Source organism: Pezoporus wallicus, unplaced genomic scaffold (assembly GCF_028554395.1).
Source record: "Pezoporus wallicus isolate ANWC-B61680 ecotype Strahan unplaced genomic scaffold, APGP_CSIRO_Pwel_v1 contig_6520, whole genome shotgun sequence".
Taxonomy (NCBI): Eukaryota; Metazoa; Chordata; class Aves; order Psittaciformes; family Psittacidae; genus Pezoporus; species Pezoporus wallicus.
The window spans coordinates 1,157,961-1,181,301 of record NW_026636887.1 but is presented as its reverse complement, the minus strand read 5'-3'; the positions used below and the strand labels follow the sequence as shown (position 1 = coordinate 1,181,301).

General features: G+C 37.6%; 1 protein-coding gene across 3 annotated transcripts in view; it reads right to left on the bottom strand.

Annotated features, from left to right (window-relative positions):
- PCCA (propionyl-CoA carboxylase subunit alpha) overlaps positions 1-23,341 on the bottom strand; it is a 283,684-nt gene that overhangs the window by 235,959 nt on the left and 24,384 nt on the right. For all 3 annotated transcript variants that reach the window (XM_057402101.1, XM_057402102.1, XM_057402103.1), the window contains exons 5-6: positions 11,488-11,601; positions 9,915-9,968 (exon numbers count right to left, since the gene is read on the bottom strand). In XM_057402101.1, coding sequence (XP_057258084.1) covers positions 9,915-9,968; positions 11,488-11,601 — 168 coding nt within the window. The remainder of the gene's footprint in view (positions 1-9,914; positions 9,969-11,487; positions 11,602-23,341) is intronic.

Sequence of the window (23,341 nt, the reverse complement as noted above, 5' to 3'; positions counted from 1 at the left end):
GAAACACATTGCACAAATAGACAAAGCTTATTTGTAAGCCAACCTTCAAATAGAATTAAAGATAAAATGAAAAGGCAAATGCATTCACAATAATAAGTAGGAAGTCTTTTAGAGTTCCAGGGAATTCTTTAAAAGACTTGCAGAATCAACCAGTAAACACAATTAGGCAGCTGCAATTAGTCTATTAAATTCTTACTCCTACCTGGGGGTCATAATTCCTGTGGTTAATGGCTTTCATTAACAAAAAATTGACAAACCAGGTAAGTTACTAACAAATAGTGCTTGTGTTTGTATGCCTTCACAGATTTTTTTTTTGTTTAGCATGTCTCCTACAAAGAAAGGCTGAGAGACCTGGGACTGTTCAGTCTGGAGAAGGGAAGGCTCAGGGGGATCTCACCAATGTATATAAATGCCTGAAGAGAGGGTGCAGAGAGCACACAGTCAGGGTCTGCTTAGTGGTGCCAAGCAACAGGATGAGAGGCAATGTGCATAAACTGAATCACAGGAGGTCCTTCTGAACATCAGGAAACACTTTTTCACCATGAGTATGACCAAGCATTGACACCAGTTGCCCAGGGAGGTTGTGGAGTCTCCATCCTTGGACTCCACAACTCCATCAAAAAATGACCAGACACAGTCCTGGTAACCAGCTCTGAGTGGCCCTGCCTGGACCTGATGACCTCCAGAGGTCTCTTCTAAACTCAGACATTCTGTGAAATAAAGACTGTATTTGATATCTAAAGCAGATACCAGGTCCAACTGAATTATGCATTCTACGACCATACAGTAAAAATACGCAACCATCCTGAATATTGTAATAAAGTAGAAGATACAAACTGAATGCCTAAGAAGTCATTAAGTGACATTAAGCAGTTTAAAACTTTAACTCTGACATACCTGAATATAGCTTGCCCCTTATCCTTTACAGCTTCCCCTGTTGCTATAACTGGTGAATCTATGCAACAGTAAAAAATAAAACTGAACTTTTCCCATGTTTCAATGCACATCTGGTACCCAACCATATTTGGTGTATTAATAGTTATCCCCTCAACATGCAGAGATGACAGGAACAGTTCTCTCAAATACAGAAAATAATGCCCCAGAGAGGCTAGATAATGACCTCTTGCCCAGGAAGCAATTTTGAAGTGAATCCTGTGGTATACTGAATAAACAAGTAGGTTAAGTCTCATTGCTGTAGAAACTATTCTGAATATTTGAGCACCTTTCATTACAGCAGCAACATAACACTTTACAAGTATTAAACACCTATAGGAAAGTTTTAATCAAGACAGATACAACAACATAAAAGAACCAAACAGCACCATAATGTAAACCTTAAGTTCACAGAACTTTAAAAATCAAATTCTAATAATTCAACATGATCCTAAGCACTAACTTCAAGAAAGTACTTCCTGAAGCAAGATTACAGTTAAAATACACACCATGAAAAACAAAACCTTCCTAGAAAAAAAAGTATGTTCATTCTGGGATAACAGGTCATCTTTACAAGCAGGTTAATCAAAAACCTTTCAGCTAGTATCTTTTTCTCACAGCTAACATAGAAATAACTCAAATGCTTTTGAAAGAGTTGCCAGACATGATCCTCCCTTCACGAAGCTCATTCCTGGTCTCAACAGATCCATGAGTCAAGTATCAGAATCTGATGTAAAAGGGTCAGAAAGTAGGAAAAGTTACTCCCCTAAAACAGAAACCAGAGAAGTCAACTAAAAAGGGGTGTGAATTAGGAAGTCCCAGCAAAGCATCTTAATTCTTAGAGGAAGGCACAAACACATAGTATCGTTTGCTGCAACATGTGTCTTCAAGCTAAATACACTTCCAAATAAATAGGGAAGCTTTTCCTTCCCTCAAAAGTAATTACCTCCTAGCCTTAGGATGAAAGACATTCAGTATGTTCATATCTCTATTCATGCAACACATCACTACCAGTAACAGAAGCCCTTGTGTATGAAAATACACAAAACAGGCTATAAGACTACATGCTTCTTAGCCAGTAAATACTAGCTTAGATAGATTTTGGTTCATAATTTGCTGCAGCTAGTTTTCAACTACAAAAGAGAACAGAGGATAAAACAGTCAGAATTAGGAGAGCAAAAACAGTTTAATGACATACACTTTACTCATTTATCACACACTCATTGCTTCATTATGTTAAACTCTGGAATGGTATACAAAAACCAAATCCACCCCACTATTAAGTTACATTCATCTTTAAAGTCGGAATTAATTATCTTGGATATGCATATTTTAGGAAGATTGCATTGTCCTGGGTTCAGCAGTAGCAGTCACTTTTTCTCCTTCTTGGTAGCTGGTGCAGCGTTGTGTTTTGATTTTCAGCCTGGGAACAGTGATGATAAAACCAATGCTTTTAGTTGCTGCTCGGTGATGTTTACTCTGACCAAGGACTTTCTGAGTCCTTTTTCTCGTGCTCTGCCACAGAGGAGGGGAAGCCGGGAGGAAGCAGAGACAGGACACCTGACCCAAACTAGCCAAAGAGGTATTCCATACCACAGCACGTCATGCCCAGGGAGGTGACTGGGAGTTACCCAGAAGCACACGGGGTCTTCTGGGTTGGGCTCATTTCAGCGGGTGGTATTGTATTCTCTTCCCTTGTTATTTCCCTTATCATTATTATTATTACTGGTGGTAGCAGTAGTGATTTGTGTTATACCTTAGTTACTGTTCTTATCTCAACCTGTGGGAGTCACACTCTTTCAATTCTCCTCCCCATCCCTCTGGGAGCAGGAGGGAGGAACGGGGGGGGGAGTGAGTGAATGAGCTGTCTGGCTGGGTTTAAACCACGACATGCATATAAACCCTAAAGTATTAAATCTGCAATGTAAAATTACTGAATTCAGATTACCCATCACTATAATACATCATCTTTAACTGTTCAGGTCTAGTCCAACTCCATCGGTATCAATGGGGCATTTACAACTGATTTGGAAACAGAGACGGACACCACATTTGAAAGGTTACCACACTAGCTTACATCAGTTATACTGGAATGGGACAAATTAACAAATCACCTTAGCTCAGAATGCACAGAGCTCACTGTAACCAGACAAGTTTATCTGCAGCATTGCAAACCAATAATAGATTAAAAAGGCAGGAACTATATTACCTATGTCAAAATATAAATACATAGCCCTGTTATTGCAATGAGGAAACACACAGGTATACACTGTTGTTAACATAAACGTAACTGTGGAAACAGAGCAAGAAGTTTTTACTCTCACAACCAGACATGGTAGTAGTGGAAGAAAGTGGGCAGAACAAAGCATTTCAGAAGCAATGTGAAGGATTCCTGCAGGCCTGGAAATAAGTGCTACTGCAGTGACACTGCATGTCAAGAAATAATGACTTTTACAAATCAGGATTTCATAAATCCATTCATCTGCAGAACCACACACCCTATTAAGCATGCCAAAGTGCTGCTGTTAAAAGGCATCTCATGGGAAATATTAAATGACTTATAGTCCAGATAGGCAAAAAACATTAATATAATCTTTAAATCACATGCACAGCATTAAATCATTCCAGCAGTCATGCAAGGCCACAGTTCATACAATGAGAGTCTCAAGTTGCTACTATTTAAATAGAAGTTTGTGGTTTTTTCTAAGAATGGTTGCACATGTTAAAGCTCTTCACCTAAGCCACTTTAAGAAAATACATAGCTTTAAAAAAAAAAAAACAAGTTAAAAATAAAGGCTTACTCTAAGTGAAACACAAATACAGACAGGTCAAGACTGCCATGTCAGAGGAAGTTGCCTAATCAAGAGATCAAGAAAAAAAAACACACTAAGATTACAGAGTTTAGGCAAAAGACTCAAAAGGAAGGAGAGCATTTTTATCACAGAACCACACAGATCTTGGCAAAACACCACACTACATCTTTATAGGCATACACATAGGTTAAATACATATATATCCACAAGATATCCACAAGACCTGTGGACATGAACCCTGAGACTTTTTTAAGTTTAGACAGTTTGCTCCATCCCTGGCGGTTTTCAAGGCCAGGTTGGACAGAGCCTTGTGTGAGATGGTTTAGTGTGAGGTGTCCCTGCCCATGGCAGGGGGGCTGGAACTAGATGATCTTGAGGTCCTTTCCAACCCTAACTATTCTATGATTCTATAAAGCCACAATTATAAAAAAATACTCAAGTTTTGGAAGTTACAATAGCATAGAACCAGTGTCAGTTTGTTCTGTAGCATGGGCAATCTTAAACAGGACACCAATGACACAACATAAACCATTATATGCTTTTAGCAAAGGTCTATGAATTTTATTATTTTTTTTTTACAGTAAAGTAGTCATGTACAGCCTTTCTACTTTTACACTAGAAAGTATCTTATTAGACAGTTCAGATAACTCAAGTTCATTTTTCTAGCTTTTCTAGCTCACATGTACTAGCAGAGAACTAGTAATGTCTGACAAATATTGCCCATGATTTAATAGGTGCACTATTTGTCCCTACCATGGATTTCAAACTTGGGATTAAATATAAAAACGCAAGTAACATTAAGCAGCCTTCTGCCTCAGAGCAGTAAGTAGTCATCCATCAACATCGCAAGCTCACAGGCAGAGCTTTTTTGTGGAGCAAACTGGTGACCTGTTCATCTAGGCAAAGTAATAAAGGCTAAGCAATGTACAAGTAGAGGCATAGTATCCAGTCTCCACCAAACAAAGCATGTAAAGCCACCACAGGTAGTGATGGTAAGCACGTTGCGGCTTTGGTAGGCAATGACATTGCAGAACACAGTAAGAAACCCACATTAACTTCTCTGCCTGCCCCACTTCTTGAAGGACACAATCTCTACCATAAGCAGCTCCTTGACACCAAGCTTCCAAAGCTGCCTTTTTTTCAAACAGCACTTCGCACTTCAGAAAATGCAAATTCTAACCAGTTACATAAACTGCCAGGTAGAAAGCCAAGCACAGAATCACAGAATGGCATGGGTTGGAAGGGACCTTAAAGATCATCTAGTTTCAACACTGCCGCCACAGGCAGGGACACCTTCCACTAGACCAGGTTGCTCAAAGCCATATCAGGCCTGGCCTTGGCATGTGGGAATGGAACAAGAAGCATGCCAAACACTTCTCAAAAACACAGAATCCATTGAAGTCATGATAAAGGAACTTTATAATTTGCTTACAAATAACAAAGCTATGTTAAGGAAACTGCCATTCAGAGTTTACATTTTAAAAGGTGACAATCCCATAATTAGCTGGGCATAGACCTACGGATCCACCTGCACAAAGTTCTTCACAGGTCAGATATGTGTTCCCTTACAGAAGATGATGACATATGTTGCTCTTTGTTTCACCTTTTCCATCTCAAATTTAACAGCCATTTACAAACATGTGGTCAACCACTTCCATATACGTTGTTTGCTCATTTATTTCAGACAATACAGTGTTGTTTTTTTAATTCCTCCAAGAATGTTAATCTAGCTTCAAAAGTGAAGAGAAATAGTGCTGGCTGCTTTGTTCTCCCCTTAGTCATGCTGAACAGTAGCTGCTAAGAGAGCACAAAAGATGCATAAAACCAGGTTCCACTAGGAACTCCAAAAGGCTTCATATCCGTATCTTATTCCAAAAATAAAATCCTTTTGTCCTACCATTTTTATGGCTTCTATTGCAAGGAGGGGATTTTGGCAGAGGATTGCGGCTAGCTTTTTTTTTTTTTTGTATCAAATACAGTATCAGGATAGTATTGTCAAGGCTGCATTCAAAAGAATGAATATGCCACATAAAATTTGAATTTAACTCTCATCACTTTGAGATTTTATGCACAAATTCCATAGGTTTCTTGGGGAAAATACACCACAAGGCACCATCTATGAAAGTAGGAACTTTATCATATATATTCATGTACAGGAGACTAAAACATACTGAAGATATAAATCCTGCAATCTGGTATTTTTCATACTAGACTTTGCAAAGGAATAGCGTTCACTTGGCTGATTTCTTTTCCCCCCTATTTTAAACTAGCTTCCTAAAGAACTTTTGTGGCAAATGGGGACAGGGAAGTTCATTTCTGTTTTTCTTTCAATTAAAAGAGGAGGAAACTGACCCCATTATGAGCAACTGCAACACTAAGTCATGATGCATCAAGGTTTAAGCTTCTAACCATTAAAAGAAAACAAGAACATACATAACATTAGCTACAGGAGTACGATTCCTACTTGCCGTTACCATCAGCCAGGTACAAGAAGGAGCACTGATTCTGGGATAATGACTGTGCAACTCAGTCACACACTTGCTTTTTCTCTCCCCATTTCCTTCTTCACCCACGTAAGACAAGGAGGAAAATAAAAAGTCACTGGGACTATGGGCCAATCCCAAAGCATTTGGCAGATGAAGAGATCTGACTGAGCACTCCCACCCCTCACCACAACAGTTACCCTGGATGTTTACAAGTGAGGAAAGGAAAATGGCAATTTCAGAAAAGTATATATTTCAACAGGCCAAATGGCCCATCTTAGTCCCAGGCATTTCTCCTTGCCAAATTTCAAAGGCCTGCTGCAGATAATAGAGGTGACAGACCTTCTCAGAAAGGATCTGCATTAACTTTGTATAATGGGAAACATTAAGCAACCTAACCTAAATACAGAGGGCACTAGCAAATTCTTGTAAAACATGAAGGATCAAATGCTCTTGTGGCTCTGCACAGCACCTGGCAAAATGTATTAGCAATTTTAATTTTTTTTTCTTTCAATGTGCCAGTATATTTTAACTGCACCTCTGGATTTATGTCAATACTGAATATTGTGTAATTATTTCTTAAAGGAAGCAAACTGCTTCCATGCAAATATATCTGCATGCATAAACTACAAGTAGCAACTTATGCACTGAATTTTCCAACCTTAATGTACAGATTATCAGCAGTGCAGGAGTTCCAAGTTGGAGAACTCAAATTTCAAAATTAGAAACCAAAGTAAGGTTCTAAGGAACTACATTCACTTGCACAAAGCCATGTTTTGTTATTCTACATAATAACGTTACCAGTGTTGCCTTAAAAGTTTTTAAAAATATTTCATATTCAAATACCAATTTTTGATAAATAGTCTTTAAGGTTTAGGAAATCTTCTACAGACTTGCCTGATAAAAATACTATGGATCCCTTTTCTGTTAGCCATCAACAGCGACCAGAATACATACACATGAAGAGAGGACTGAATGCACCAACTTTTCTATCTGGATCACAATGAACAACATGCCAGATATTCATTCACTGGCTGCTTTCTGAAAATTCTGTTTTGGAAACAACAGATCATTTACTTGTGCTCTCCTCCATCCAAAAAGAACAAAATTAAGCTTCTAAAAAAAGAAAAAAAATTAAAAGCAACTAGTAATTTTCAATATTCTAAATGTATCCATCAAATTCTTCACATGGACTGTCTGTAGCTGTGTGCTATTCCACAAATCATTTAGGCAAAAAACGAACATAAAGCCATGCTTTTGTTCAAGTCACACACAGTGGGATTACATGTGAACTGACCCTCCCTGTATTAAGTGAAGACAAAGATTTGCTTTGAGCTCATTCCTCCTCTTAGATTGGCAAATTTAGAAAGTTTAGTGTACTTACCAGTTTCCAAATCTAGGTAGTTTGTTTTAAAAGTACAAATGCAAACCAGGAAATAAACCCAAGTTTCATCACTACTTTCAGCACAAAAGAACAAAACAGTGTACGGGCTGAGAGACAGATAGGGGGAAAGAAAACAGAACACACATACATCTTTGGCAACATTATTTACAAGCTTTAGCAAAGAAAAGAAACAGCAGGCAAGTTTTCCTCCTAAATATATTAATCAGAGTGTCTTAAAAAAAATATAAGCAGCCCTAGTGATAAAAAGACAGATCGTTTCACCAGTTCTCACTAGGGGTTTGATATTCTAGAGCCACTGACAAAGGGAAGCATGATTATGTCTTAATTGAGACTTTAAATAGTGCGTTTCAGAAAGCAAAGTAGAACTACCTTGGTTTATTACATTTTTAGAGAACAAAACAAAACATACTGGGTTTCTGAAACTTTCTAAAAACTATTTTGAGACTGTAGCACCAACCCAAACTTGAATACTTTTCTATTCTTGTCACTGCTTTATTTCAGGAATTCACTGTTCCAAGGATTTAAGCGAAAAGATAAGAAATAGGAAAGGGGAAGGATATACAGGAAGCTTTGTACTTCCTCTATTTCTGCTTAATCCTGACAAAAAGTCTTCCAGATTGTCATGTCACCAAGATTACAATTTACATCGCCGAACAATCACCAAATTACTAGGAAATGTGCCCAGTGTAGGAGTAATAGCTACCAAATTTCAAAGTTTGGCAGCAGAATACAACGCAAAAAGCATGAGCAAGCACTTTTTTTGTTTGTTTGTTTATTAAAAAAACAGGAATTGCCAACTAAAGCCAGTTATCCTGCTGGTCTAATCCAGTGGGAGTACAGGTTGCTGTAAATTAAACCAGGAATCTTCCCTCTAAAAAGAGGTTCTAGTACATGAAGCAGAACAGCAATAAAAACAAGCTGCTAAACTGCATGAAAGTAACAGGTAAGATTACCCCAGATTTGGTAAATCCTGGCAAACGCTAAGGGTTTAGAATTCCTTTCAACTTCAACACCACCAGCACCCAGAAGGATGCATTCAACATCACACAGGACCTGCACTTACTTTTATCTGGGGTGCTTTAAATAAATAAATAAATAAAAATCACAGCAGCTCCCAGGTATAAAAATTTGAGACTTCATTCCCAAATAATCTCTTTAATGAGCAGGTGGTATTCTCTAACACCAAACAACCAACTAAATAGAAAGGGTCTGTGCTACAAGCTAAAAGGGACATAGTCAAGGAAAAGATGAAAACAAGAGCTATTCCACAAATGCTAAGAATGAAAGAGCTATCATTGGGAAGAATCACATTCCTCATCTGTGTTTTTTTACCCTGAACCAAAAAGGTGCAAATTACTCTCAAAACCAACAACAAATTTATTTTACTGCCTGTAAAACAAGATGCTTTCTCAGCTATATGGCTTTTTTACTCCACAAAGTTGGTAGCTACAAAAGCTTTCCACTGGAAATTGCAAGTAATATGTGCTTGACCTTGTTCTCAGTGAAACCAATAGACAATAACACATGACCTGCAGTGATTACACATACAGCATCCACTCAGGTCTTTGCTCAGACACTGCGCATGTAACTTTCTTCTAGCACTGCTCAAATTTTTAGGCAGCTGCATGAAATCTTTTGGAAAAAAAAAAAAACAGCATTAGTAAAAAAGACATCTCGGTTTCTGTGATGTACAAAAACCCCACTGAAGTAAAGAAGTTGTCTGAATTTATAAAAATTATCATCCACATGAAGTGAAAACAGAATCCTCTTGATTCTCTCTTGAGAATGCAGCTCCACAATACATGACCACCAGCAGAGAAGCCAGTTTTTAAACAGCTTTCTACTCCCATCCTGAAAGTGCAGTTCAGCACCTTCTCAGGACTGCTGATACAGCTGTTCACCAGCTGTGCTATGAATCACCAAAATGATCACTTAAAAACAGATACTTTTAACCTAGATCATTTCAGTGACCCAGTTTTACAGAGCAGCCTCAAACAGCTCGACCACAACTGAAAATGCCAAAAAGGTTCCTTATATCTTTTGTAAAGTTCTTACAATCAGGCACCTCCCCTTTTCCCAAAAGAAAACACTGGCTGCAATTACACCCTCAAAATGCAAGAAATTCATGTACACAGAAAGCACACTGAAGTCTCCTATATTAAGGAGACCTTTTTGATCTTTTTATATCTGCCTTGAATTGATTTCTTGATTGATATATCTTGGAATAAATATGTGCCACCTAGCGCATCATTCACAGCCAAACAAACAGAAGTAACTTACCAAACGTCTAGCAAATTCTCTATTTTCTGAAAGAAATCCATATCCTGGGTGTACCTTGGGAAAAAAAAAAGAAATCACGTTGGTTGAATTCTGAAGCCAGACACCAGATTTACTAGCACCTTTTCAGATAATGGGGAAGGTGAAGTAGATGATTAAGCATTTAAATTATTTAGGTATTTTAAGAAACTGTGTCTTAACACACTGATGTATATAAGTCAAGCTGTGAAGACTCACTGGTTAAACTGCCATTTCTGAAACAAATACTCCATACTTAACTAGGGAGAAAGGTGCTGTTTGCAGAGTAATGGGCACCCACTCCCTTTGGCATTTTGCCTTCTATTCTTTTTAAGTCCATTTTGCCACATTTATCTCATGCCAGACTTCCAGCCTTCCACGTGTATGCTCATCCACACTCTTGTCAGTAACCACTATAATTCCTCCATCCCAAAGTATTTCTAGCAGTGATGAGAACAGTGGTCTTCCGGTCCTCGGTCATTAGCCTCCTACCTCTACCAACCCTTGCTGGAGAACACTTTAGCGTCTCATTAGTTTAAGTCATGCATCCTTACATGTCTGGTTTGTTATTCACACCCCAGTTTGTACACTGTAATTACTTAAGAGGAGTGTTAGAAAGTTTTACTTTTCACAATTCACATAAGATTCTTGATCTCAATACACTCTGACAGACAAAGTATAAGCAATTTTATTCCCCTCTTTTGAAGGGCCTAAACAACTGGGTTCCACATTCAGAAACTCAGGGGGAAGGAAACAGTTTTCCTTACAGACAAGTTCTTGATCCCTGAAACCACTATACCAAAACATCCTCTTTGAAAGAAATCACAATGCTGATCCAAACTGTTCCAGGGTAATTAGTGTTGCTCACATATACTCATCAAATTTTATTTTCATAAATGCCCTGTATAGACTTGCTCTGAATAATACATTTGCTTCACTGACAGAACAAAGAACATTAGGCATGTCAACATGACTACACATTAGTTTTTTCAACTGATTCCTGCTAAGCTTTGAATGTCTGGCCAATGTGGAGGGAGAAAGGCAGAATAGCCCACATTTACACACATAAGCTAACATGCATTTTGTAAACATTCTGAAAAAAAAAAAAATGGGAAGCACCATTCATCTTATCTTCCTGTAAACAACATTTATACAATTTAAAAAGTGATTCACACTAAGTTTAAGCAAAAGCCTTTTTGGATACACTTTGTAAAACATTCAAAAAAAAGCCATTATGGCATATAAAGGGTTAGTGCTCAAAACTAATTGGGATTTTTTTTTTTCCCCCAGCAAATTTGGAAATGAACTGAAGCTGCTCCCTGGTGTGAAAGCTGAATCCAGCAGCCACCTGCAGGATCAGCCACCAGTGCCGCCAGATGCTACAAAGCCTTTGATTTCCAGTAGCGATTTCAGACACATTTAACTCATGTGACATGAACTAACTGGAATAGCATATTCAATCACTTCCCCCCCCACACCTTTAAAAAAAATACAAACTCTGGCTTTTCTGCTTTCTATATATGAAACAGCTGCAGCAGATAGACTCATTCAGACTCACAGCTTGGGCCCTGGTTTTCTTAATGACTTCCATGATGGCATCCATGTTGAGGTAGCTTTTGCTGGTGGGAGCTGGGCCAACACAGACAGCTTCGTCCGCCATTTTCACATGAACCTGAAGAGGCAATATTCTGCATTAACAGATGCTCCCAGCAAAAATAATTACCATCACCCTGAAGTATACACACAAATCTGATTGTATCAAAGATAATTTACATACCATAACCACTCTAAAATACACACTGAAATTACCAACATTGGCATATAAGAACTCACACATAAACCTCATTTCATATAACTCCAAGCTTAAGTCACTGTCAAAATGTTTTATTATTCCAATATATTATTTTGAATTTGATTAAATAAAATCATGACAAATATAATTTCAGCTTCCTATACTGATCATCTATATGTAAATTCAGTCTAAAAAGTACTTTGTTACATGTAACCAGGGTAGTCTAATATCCTAATACTTAATAACAAACATTCATGACCAGTTCTAAGCAGGCTCCCCAGGAAGTTGGGGATAATTAGAGTGAATTGAATGAAGGGATGCAGTGAGTGTCCCTGCACAGCATCAGGTCAGCACCATGCACAAATTAAAGCCTATGACTAAAGAGTTCAATATCACTACACGTGAACCAGAAAATCTTGAGAATTATTTAAGCAGGCTCAAGTTTGATTCCTAATCCATTGTATCCTCATTTATATGCATTTGCCAAACATTTTTAGTCAAATCTGAATTATACAAAACGGACAAATGTGTCCAACATTTTACCAGGAATAATAAAATTGCTAAGTTTGAAGTCAGAAGTCTGTTTACAACTCATATGCACTCTTATCTTGAAGAAAAAGTTACAGGAGTTTAATCAACATGTTTTCAGAGTTCAAAATTACTTTTCCTTTAAGGTAATATACACACAGACCCAAGAAACAGAACAATCAGTTTTTCTCATGCTGTTCTCCTCTAAGCTCTCTTTCAGTACGTATTTAAGAAACCATGCCATTGCTTAAACTGTGCAAGATTATACTAGCTATGTGTCAGTAAGACTTGTTTATACTGACAGTTTGACATTTAGAATGCCTACCAGTTTTATTTTTATGAAACATTTGATATCTTTCGCACTCAGAAGGAAGAATACACTGTTTAAAACCCTGTTCTTTTAGAAAATGAGTACTCACATATGTGAAATTTGAAACATTTTTAGTTTATTTTGTTCTTTGTGAAAAGGAATTTTATTTGCAAGTAGCATGAAGGCTGTCAAGCATGGCAAACTTAGGTTAGAAGTAACGTAGCCCACATACTATTGGCTAATTCAGAAAAAAACAAGGCCAGGAAAAAAAAAGCCATCTAGTATGTGACAAGCCTAGTTAAACAATATTTTGCTAATATTGAATACAGTATGAAACAAACATTCAGGTAAATACAACAAACATGTATAACAAGCACAGGAGTTTTCTGAACTTTGCAAACAGGCTAATGGCCTGTTCCTGTGGTAGGATTAACCTAATTCCAAGTTTCCTTCTGGGGCATCTCTTAAATAGCTCGTCAATTTGCTGTGTACTCAACTATGAGTTCACACAACCTGGAACCACCACACATTTCACATTTGAATTATTGCTTCTGTAAAGTCATTGTAGTTTTATTTTACTACTACAGCATTAGCTTCGCATTAAAACAAAGCAAAACCAAAACACCCAAAGCACTAGGCACAGAATCATGCAGCAAGATATTAATGCTTTTGCAGAAAGTATACCTCAGCAATTTCAAATGCTGTCAAAATTAGCCTATCTATCATTCTTCCTACAGCACTAAGTACAAGAAACAACATAGCCCTTGGATACCTTTATTTGCATGATCAATTTATATGCTTTAAGATGCTGGTTTGAATTTCAACATGGTTTACACGTCTAAACAAAGTTAATCAAGCTTAAGTACACTTGAGTATGTATGCTTTACAAAACCAAACGATTCCATATAGAAAATGACCAACTTAATACAGTTATTTTTAATACACTAAGACACCAACAGTCCCATTAGTACCATAAGCAACCACAGAAGATACTGCAAAACCACTAATTTGATTCATGTACACAGTCTTGAGCATTTTTCCCCCACCATTTTCTCCTCACTTCTGAAACATCTCACTGTTACTTAAACTCTTTGGAGTTTTTACTCTTCCTTTCCTACATTCCCCTGTAACCTGGCAAATTCATTTCTCCTTGTTTACTTTACTGCAAGTTTAGTGCCTTCTCTAGTTCAGTGTCAGTTCAGCCTGGCATACACCCTAATACACCATATGTAGATACAACAAAACAGCAAAACAGTAACCATATCACACTCACATTGCCCGATACACTGCCTACAGGGCACCAAGCAAATCTCTAAAGGACAAGAAAAAGGTCTCTATTCCTTCCGACTAGTTCAAAGCCTTCAGGCTTTTTGGGTTCCAGAGAGAGCTCTTCAATCTATAGATCCTTCTCATATCTCCTTTCTCATAAAGGTGATTAAACCAACCCACATCTAATCTTGAAGTAGAGATCCGTTTCTTCTTTGTAATTCATGATGTTAATTCCCCTCTGAATATTTGATTTTTTCACAATACATGTAGTTCATGAAGAATACACAATACTATTACATAAATACACTGCAGAATTTACAGTACAGTATAAACAAACAATTACATTAATCATAATTACTACTCAGCATTATAACAAAAGCCATCATTTGAATGCATATGACAGCCAAAACTTTCAGCTTACTACCAAGGGGCTCATAATTCACATGTTAATTCACTAAGCAGAAGCTGACTTATAATACAATTATTTCTAGACAGTCCAATGAATCCAGCAAGTTCCCTTTTTCAAGCACAAGTTTCAAATATAATTATTTTCAAATTCAAGGGTTGATTAATTGCTTGACTTAAATCACACAATTCTAGGTATTCAAAACTTGTCCCTAACTTTCTACAGCTTAAACTTCAGAGGTGTAATTTCTTCCTTTTCTATTTTAGTTTACGAAAACAATGCCAACAAAACAAAGAAGTCGTTCCCAGGACGTTCCTGAAGAAATGAAATTCCTTCATATGTATTACAATTGACCCTGCAATCTCAAGCATGAATGGGTAACAACAAGGACTGTAAAAGCAGACAAACCTTAATGCGCTTAACGGTTTATACTGCAAGTTTTAATCATATCAGCTACCAGTGCCTCTAAAGATACACTTTAAGCTATTTGTTTCAAGTTAGATAATGCAAACAACTAGAAGTCATGAAAAGACACATCCTATTTGTGTAAGAGCAGCTTAATTTCTGTAGAAGCTGTATATTTGAAGTCGTATATTTCATAAGGACTAATTATTTTGCAGCAACAGAAATAAGAGATTCATCAAAACTTACTGAATCATCATTTTACAGAACATCCATCTAATTCAAAAACTACAGACTTAATTTAGTCATCCAAATCCCTGTATAGGTTTGTTTCAACTTTGGAAATCCAAATCACAACCTCCTCAGCTCTACATCTATGACAAATAACCACTAATAATACTCTGGATTTAACACGGACTCCTAGCAGAAGAAAATTAGAATGAATACTCTTAAACTGGGCAACTACTTTTGGATTAAGGTACAAAGACAACCGGACACAGTTTGAAGTAAAACTATTTTACTGCACGATTCTTCATGACCACATACACAGAGATGAACTAGCTCAAGTCCAACACAGTTTAGAAGAAAATGCACGAAAATGGCCACCTTTTCCAAAGCCAGTTTAGGTCCAGAAGCCACTTTCATGGCAAGGCACCTAAACCAGTAAATCCTGCCACATCTTCACAGAGGAATAGCTTTGCGTTTTTTCACCATGTTCCCAGCAAATAGGCAAGTAAAGTGAGGAGTCCATCAGGGCTGATTAGCCAGCCATTTCTGGCTTGGACTGGCTCCGAGCACCACTCCAGGCTGCAGCAGCTCTCAGGGTGCAGAATGCAATAACAGCTAACAACTGCAGCAGTGATTGGTTTTGGAGATCCTTCTTTACATTATGTCTCAGTATTTCAGGAGGATATATAAACCAGGTTTGGTGCCAGGTCTTGGCATCATATCCCAAGAGAGAAATATGCCCGTCACTCAAAATTTTGGATAGAAGCGCCACAAAAATACTCAATATCTGCTTTGCAGGAGATAACCCGATTTAGGACTACACTGAATAAGAGCTAGTAAATGCCCAAATTGGCTAGATCATGTTAGGTCTCCTTTACCCTAGAGGGTGGCACATGTACTCACTTGACAGCAGCATGCGCTCATGCCCAGCCATACTCCAAATTTACTGAGTTATCCCTTTAATTGAACCTGCATCCCAAATAATAATTTTAAGATCACATATGGCACTCCTAGAGATGTCCTGTTTAACATCAAGAATCAAGGTAACTCTCTCCAAGAGTCATTCAGCTGCTGCAGATTGCTAGTTGGAGCCTACATTATAAACAAGTCACATTTACATATGTATGTCCCTCAACATTCAAGTACAAAACTGTTTTGTTAGTACGGAAATTTATGAAAAATTATTTTAAGGCAAAGACCTAAACACTTATTTTCAGTGCATATACAATGTATAAAACAAATCCACTAAGATAATTTACAGATCCCCTGGCATTACAATAGCAACAGTTTTTTAGCTTCTTCTGGATCCAATTCATGACAGAAGTGCTCTTTTCCCCAATTTTACAGCAACTCTCATCTACTAATTCCAAAAAGTAAATGCCAATTTTGTCATAAAAGCCAGGAGAGGAACAAAAAATACATCTACTTGTGTTTCCTAACAGAGTGCTTAATATCACCCACATAGTTTCCGAAGAAAATTTCATATACTTCAGCAGTTTCTGATGTTTACTGTGTGACAGATGCCATCTACTTCAGTGTAAATGCCTAATTAACACATACACACATTCACTCCCCCCACTCCTACATCTCTGAGGAGGTAAATGTCTGGGATTCCGCATTGTCACAGTTTTTCAGAGTAGGTCACCCTACTCATCCCCAGATCTCAACACAAGTTGATATTCATGCAGCAGAGACAGTTATATTGAGTTGCAAGATGCATTCCACATCCCCCCCCCCAATTCTTCTGTAGTCTTTTAGAATTTATATATATGGAAACTGTTATATCTGCATTACAGTTAATAGGTTAATCAAACATATGAAGCAGTCAAAAAAAATCAGTGAAGACAACACTTTTGTTTGGTACACTAGGTAAGATCGAGCATTGTTTAGACAAAGAAATCTAATCAAACAAGTCATTCTCTTTTATAGCTCAAATCAATATTACACATTGGAACAACATCCATTGGTGTAAGTGGATTCACTTAATTGGCCCAAACTGCGTAATACGGCTCAGCAAGACAAATCACAATTAGCTCTACCCATAAAATAGGGCTAATGAGTAAATCCTTTGTAAGGTAGCTAAAAAAAACCAACCACCTCAAATCTTGCCAGCACCACTGCCAAAAGAGACAAACAAAACAGAACAGAAAAGCTTGTGGTATTGAACAGCCTTGAATTTTAAAAAAAAAAAAGAAAAGAAGGGCAAAAAAAAGGTCAAATTTACTGCTTTGCCAAAACCATATCTTTCGTCTGACCTAAGTGTCTTCTATCAGCTTCACATTAAAATACACACATCCAGAATACAATAAACCTGTGCTCATAGTGAGTGCATGGTATTCATACAGCCTTTAAAGTGCTATCTGCAAAGAAATACTGCCACACGATTACAGCATTTAACCCTAAAATGAAATAATGGACACATTTCTAAACCATGTGAAAAGCAGAACTGTGAAAGCCATAAACAGCATAACTATCCCATCTTTTCCTCATTTATTTTTACGCAGCATTTCAAAAACCTAAATAAAAATTTATGCAAATGAACAAGTCAACCTACTGAGTCAGCACAAGCAGATTTCTCAGCAACCTTATTTGAAAATGTTCTTTTTCTTTTTTTCCTCATTTGATGGCCCAACAATAGCCATGTGAGGATTAAGGTAAAACAATTCTTTGTTGGATTTGAAAAGTTTGGTTTGCTGAAGGGTGTTTAATGTCCCCTCCCAAGCCTACAAGGACTCTCAAAACAGCCCATCCCTTAGCACCCACAGGATTAGATCCTGAGTTAGCAGACACCAGCAAGGGGAAAAAAAAAAAAAAAAAACCACACAAAACAAACAACCAAAACAACAAAAAATGGAAAGGAAAAAAAAAATATCAGCACCCTTTTCTCTACCCCACCCTGCCCTTCAGTTCACCAATGATTCAAAACTTGAAGGCATCAATAGCCTCAGGAATGGCCTCAAAATTAACATATTTCAGTTACGATTAAAGTGGAAGGATCCAGGTTGAACTGAACAGTCTTAAAAGAGTAACACCAAGCAGACAAGACTGCATTTCTCACCAAGATTAAGAAAATGCACTTCTACACTTCTGTTCACATTCTCACTTAAAAATGCAAAATTATTTTTGTAACCTTAAAAAAAAAAGCATAACCAAAAAATCTCTCTCCCATGAACAAAGCTCTGGAACTTTGTCGGCTGCTAAAGAGACACACAACCTTAGCTGACAAAGACCGCATCAACAGAAAAGGACTCCCCATTGTATCTAGATGCCTGATCATTCATACTGTGAAAAACAGACCATGCTAAGGATGTCATACAGTGAGAGTCTGAAACAAAAGTTCCATTTGCTGGGACAAGCAAGGAAATGCCTCCACAGTTCTGAAGACAGTACAGATAAGACTCTGGAGGAGAGTCCGTCAGAATGGCTTTGGCTCCTAAAGCCGTTTGCTACATACTTACTCTTTGGCAGATAACTTCCCAGTGAAGCACCTCCAGAATACTGATGGCAAAGAAGGCTTCTCCATCAGAATTTTATTGCAGGTGCTTTCTGTGTTTTACCCTATAAAACAGTAAGGACCAGAAACTAGTAACTCAGTGCCTCATACACAGAAACTAGTAACTCAGTGCCTTAAGACCACAGATCTGGCTGAACTTCAGTTCTGCAGAACTGCAGTTCTGAATGTTGGGCAGACAATGTAATTAGGCTGACTAAAACAATGTGGTGGGTTCTTCTGGCCAGACATTACTATAGAGACAAATATCATGCCTTCCATTTGCAAATTCTTTCCTAGAAAAGCTTGTTTCTAAAGGCTTCCATTGAAAACAATTCAATCATTCTTAAAAAGAGTTCTTTAGCCCATCAAGTCCATGGGCAGATAACCAGCAAGTACAAATAAAAGGTTGCTTAACTTCTTCAAGTTCAAGCAGCTTTTCTTTTTCAGAAGAAAGCCTGCTTAAAGCTCTAGAAGACAGAAAAAGCCAATCTGTCACAGTTAATAGCCAATAAGAGCTATTTGTTTGCTATTGAAAATTTAGCAGAATTAAATGCTTGGTTTGTATCACAACTTTCCACATGTTTTAGTCAACACCAACCAGGAACAATGAACTTTTCTTTGGCAGAAAAGCTTAAGTAGAAGAGGGAAAAGGTAGACCGGCAGTCATCTTGTTTACTAATCTAACTTTGGATGAACTGCAAGATTAACAGAGACAGAGAAATTGGGAAGGAAAAAACCACAAAGTCCCATTCTTCAACTCCATCTCCTTGTATCACAGCAAAACACTTCTCACAAACTTCAGGGAAAAGCATTCCTCTTGTCTCCTTCCATTCATGGCTCCCTTGGATAGGGTGGGGCAGCCAAAAAGTTTACTCACCTAAGTGAAGATTAGAGGCAGCACAGCCACACTTACTGATTTCAGGGATGCTGTGAAGACACAGTCTGCAAGCTACCAACTGCACTCTCACCTCTGCAGACTAATTTTATTCTGAAGTACATTAGCTAGAACAAGTCTCCAGGAGAAATGGGAGACTTTTTAGTTCAGAGCATACACTAACAACTTGGGAAGAGCCTCAATAAATCTGTTTACCAAAGCAAGAGTCTCCATCTGTTTCAAGAGTTGAACAATTCATCATATTTAGAGCAGTCTGCTATGCTCTGTGTGGATGCTAGAGTATTATCTTTGCAGTGTATGTGATTTTGAGCTTCAAGTGTTTTAGAGAAAGAATTTTTTTGTAATGTTAACAAAATAGTGGTGTCCTACAGTGTTTTTAGTAGCCTCTCTGCATTTCAAACACATCTGCACCCACATGTCAGCCTTTCCCTAATGGAATCTCAGCTTCTAAGCATATTAGCAAAGCAACAGGACAGATAGTTCTCATGCTGTTTCTTTTTCCTTCCTCTCCCAAAAACAAGCTCACCACGGAATGCATTTGACGTATGTTTCTTTGCTTTGTTTTCTAAATGGGTAAGACATGCGGGAGATGAGAAAGCTAGTAGTTAGGCAGGTCTAGAAAACAGTAGCACACGGCAGCAAGGGCAGCCAACTACAGAACTTTATATAGTAGAGATTTAGCCCTTAATTGAGCTAGGTATCCCAGAAGATGTAAGAGATTCAGAAAAAGTAGCTTAAACTCCAGCCACATTACAAAGCAACACATAATATACACTGGTAGCATGCTCCTAACTAGCATTTTAGCTTAACTCAGATGGAGCTCTGCTTCAGATGGTTGAACGCAGCACACAACCATTTAGACAAGGTTCCTGTCGGGTCTCCAAATCTGCCTGCCTACAGATGGATAGGGTGCAGAAATTGCTTCCAGCATCCAAAGATGGTAGTAAAGTCAAGGATCCCTGAAACCAGTTCCAGGGTCGAGAGAACAGCCCACAGCAGCAACAAGGTGAATTCACAGCTACCTGGCATTTCAACTACACAACAGGATTTAAAAGAAAGATGAAAGTATGGACACCTGTTCAAGGCAACATATTTCAGAGCAGTTTCTGGAGGACTAACATTAAACCAGAAATGCAAGATACAGACCCTACAGTAAATTACTTCCCAAAATGAGCCATATATTGAGACACGAATAAGCCACACTTTATGCAAATACAAGTTGCCACTCAAAGGATAACCTCAACCCTAACTCTCCTCCACATTCAGCTCTAGCAATTACAATGCTGCTGAGACAGATCAATGAACTGAACAGACCCACTGGAAAAGTAATCTAAGGGGAGGGGAAATTAACCTTCTGTCAAACCAGCAAGTTAAACCATCTCCCAGCCACATGATTATTGGATCCAACACAGTGAATGAATGAGAGGGGACAGAGGAACACAAACAGTCCTTTCAGAAATATTTCAGGCTAATTTTAGACATAATATGAAGTTAGATCTAACATATCAAATAATTCATAGAAGAAAACTTGAAAAAGAAAATAAGCTTTCGGTAAAAGATTTTTAAAACAGAAAATTTTCCTTATGTCTATGCAATATGTATGTATCATAGAAAACAGATATGTACATATGTGTGTGTACATATGTGTGTGTATATATGTGTATATATACACACACACACACCCCTCTTAACCACTCAGGGTACTCAGTGAGTGGGGATTTTCCACCAGTTAAGTACTAAAGAAGTATCTATAATAAACCACAAAAATTCAGCCATGAAACCTCAAAATTATAATCATGCCCAGTATAAGATGTTTTAAAAGGAATGGAATATTTAATACTTAAAAATGCTTTATTAAATATCCACTTTACTACATAAATCACGATACTAGAACATTTTTCCTTCAAAGTTACATTAATAACAATATTCAGATTTCTTAAAAATTATGCTTTGTTAGTTTTTCAATAAAATTGTTAGTTCTACAAGAAAATTACATTTCTGACAGGGTAGTAATAATATTAAGAAATAAGACACTTTAAAGAAGATATTCCTCTATCTAAAACCTATTTTAAGTTTTCTACCCTAAAAAGTCTTCTTTTGAAAGTCAAGTCCACTTTGAGACTCCAAGAGCCAGATGTCAAGATGAATACTGCAAATAGAGAAAAAGCACCAAGCATGTTTGCTGTGGGAACTCACAGAATACGCTAAGCCAGAAATATCATGAAGTCTACTTAAGTAATATCAACTAAATTGATATTTAGCGAGAAACCATCCCTGCCCATGCCAGAATTATAACCATTTCTGACATCTATTTGACAGCCACTCAGTCAGGTTACAACAAACATAGTAAGAAAGTACAGAGCAGCATTTGTTATAAAAACAGTCAACCCACCAAAAATTGCTAGCCCTAACTTACACTTAAAAAAAGGGTTTATGACAAAGCCTGTCAGTATTTTTGCAACCCTGTATTATAAGAAAGTTTAAGCAGACTTTGCATAGTAGTAGACAAAAGTAACCATAGAAGACCCCAAAGTACATAAAGAATCTGCTTTTTAGGTTATTGAGTGTTTTCCCTGAGAGTATTTCTACCTCGCAGCTGACTTCCTGCGATAGGCACTTCTCCAGGTAAGGAGAAGGTAACTCCAGGACAGCAAGAATATCCCATTAATCTTATGACAGTATTATTTCAGCACATCGAGTTTAGTCTAAGAACAGTGCATGTATTGAGGAAATGGGTCTTGATATGTAAGACAGCATTCTTCGGCAGCCACTATGAAGCTCCCCCTACCAAGAGTTTAAGCACAGCTCTTGCTCCAATGAATGAGACTATAGCTGTGTCAGGTATTCTCCCACACCTACTTCACACCCTTCTGTAACAAGCTATCACTTCTGGAATTCTTTTTTGAGGCAAGAATTTAAGAACTCAAATGCTCCTGATCATCACCTCTGAATAATACATAAAACCTACAAAAATGGGAAGTACTATCAGACTAGCAGAAAGTAACATCAGACTAGCGCAAACACAGCATCATAAATATTTATGGCCCTTACATAGAAATTCTGATACAAACCTATTTAGATCTTAAATATAGTGCATTTGGCCAATGTTATTTACTTGTATTTAATGTTATACACTACATTCTACAGAGGTAACACCTTCACAACACTGAAGGAAAGAAAAAACTTTCTGTAAGATGACAACTGTTTTCATTTTTAAGAAAGGTAAAAACTTTCCCACTCCTCACAAAATATAGGTAAGATTCACAAGTTTCACAAATGAGCTAAACCTTATGTATAGCTTTATAAGTCATTGAAGTAAATGTCTATATAAATAAAATCCTGATGTTAAAAAAAGCTTGGAATTAAAAAAAAAATAAAAAAATCTTTCCAAGTTGCATGGAATCTACGTAGCACAACACCACACATGCTTACGCTACAGTTCCTTCTAAATCCTCCTTCCTGTTTGCATTTAGGTTTGGGTTTTTCCCCCTCCAACCTGCTAAATAAAGTCCTATTTCCCACTGACAGCAAATTATTGGTTTACCTGTAACTCCAGGGGGTTTAACTATCCATCCTTTAAGAAGCTTTGACAGTTTAACCTGCTGAGCTCACAGCACCCAAGGGAGGGTCTTACTTGCAGTTTTACTTCTGCTGCTGCTGACCACTAATACTGACTCCACAGATAATGGATTTCAATAACAACCTCCCACAAGTTAACACTTTGGGTACTAGCCATGATACTGCTTTCATTAAGTTAATACATGAAGGTTACAGTTGGTAGAAAGTTTTATTAAATTTGGCAGTGCCTACAACAGCAGGAAAAGTGCACATTCACCTGTCCAGTAGCTCTGGGATAAGTTTCCCTACAGATATAATTAGGTCAGTTTTAGGGTTTACACAACTCCTTTTAAGCAAGCTCAGATTATTAGTTCCATTTCCTCTAAATATGGATTTTTCCAGCATAACTGATAATTTCATGATGGATACAAAATGGATACCTCTAACCATGCTGGGCACAGAATGTATCTACCTGGCATATAATAGTCCATGCACTACAGTTAGGGGGTGTTGGGTTTGGGTTTTTTCTTT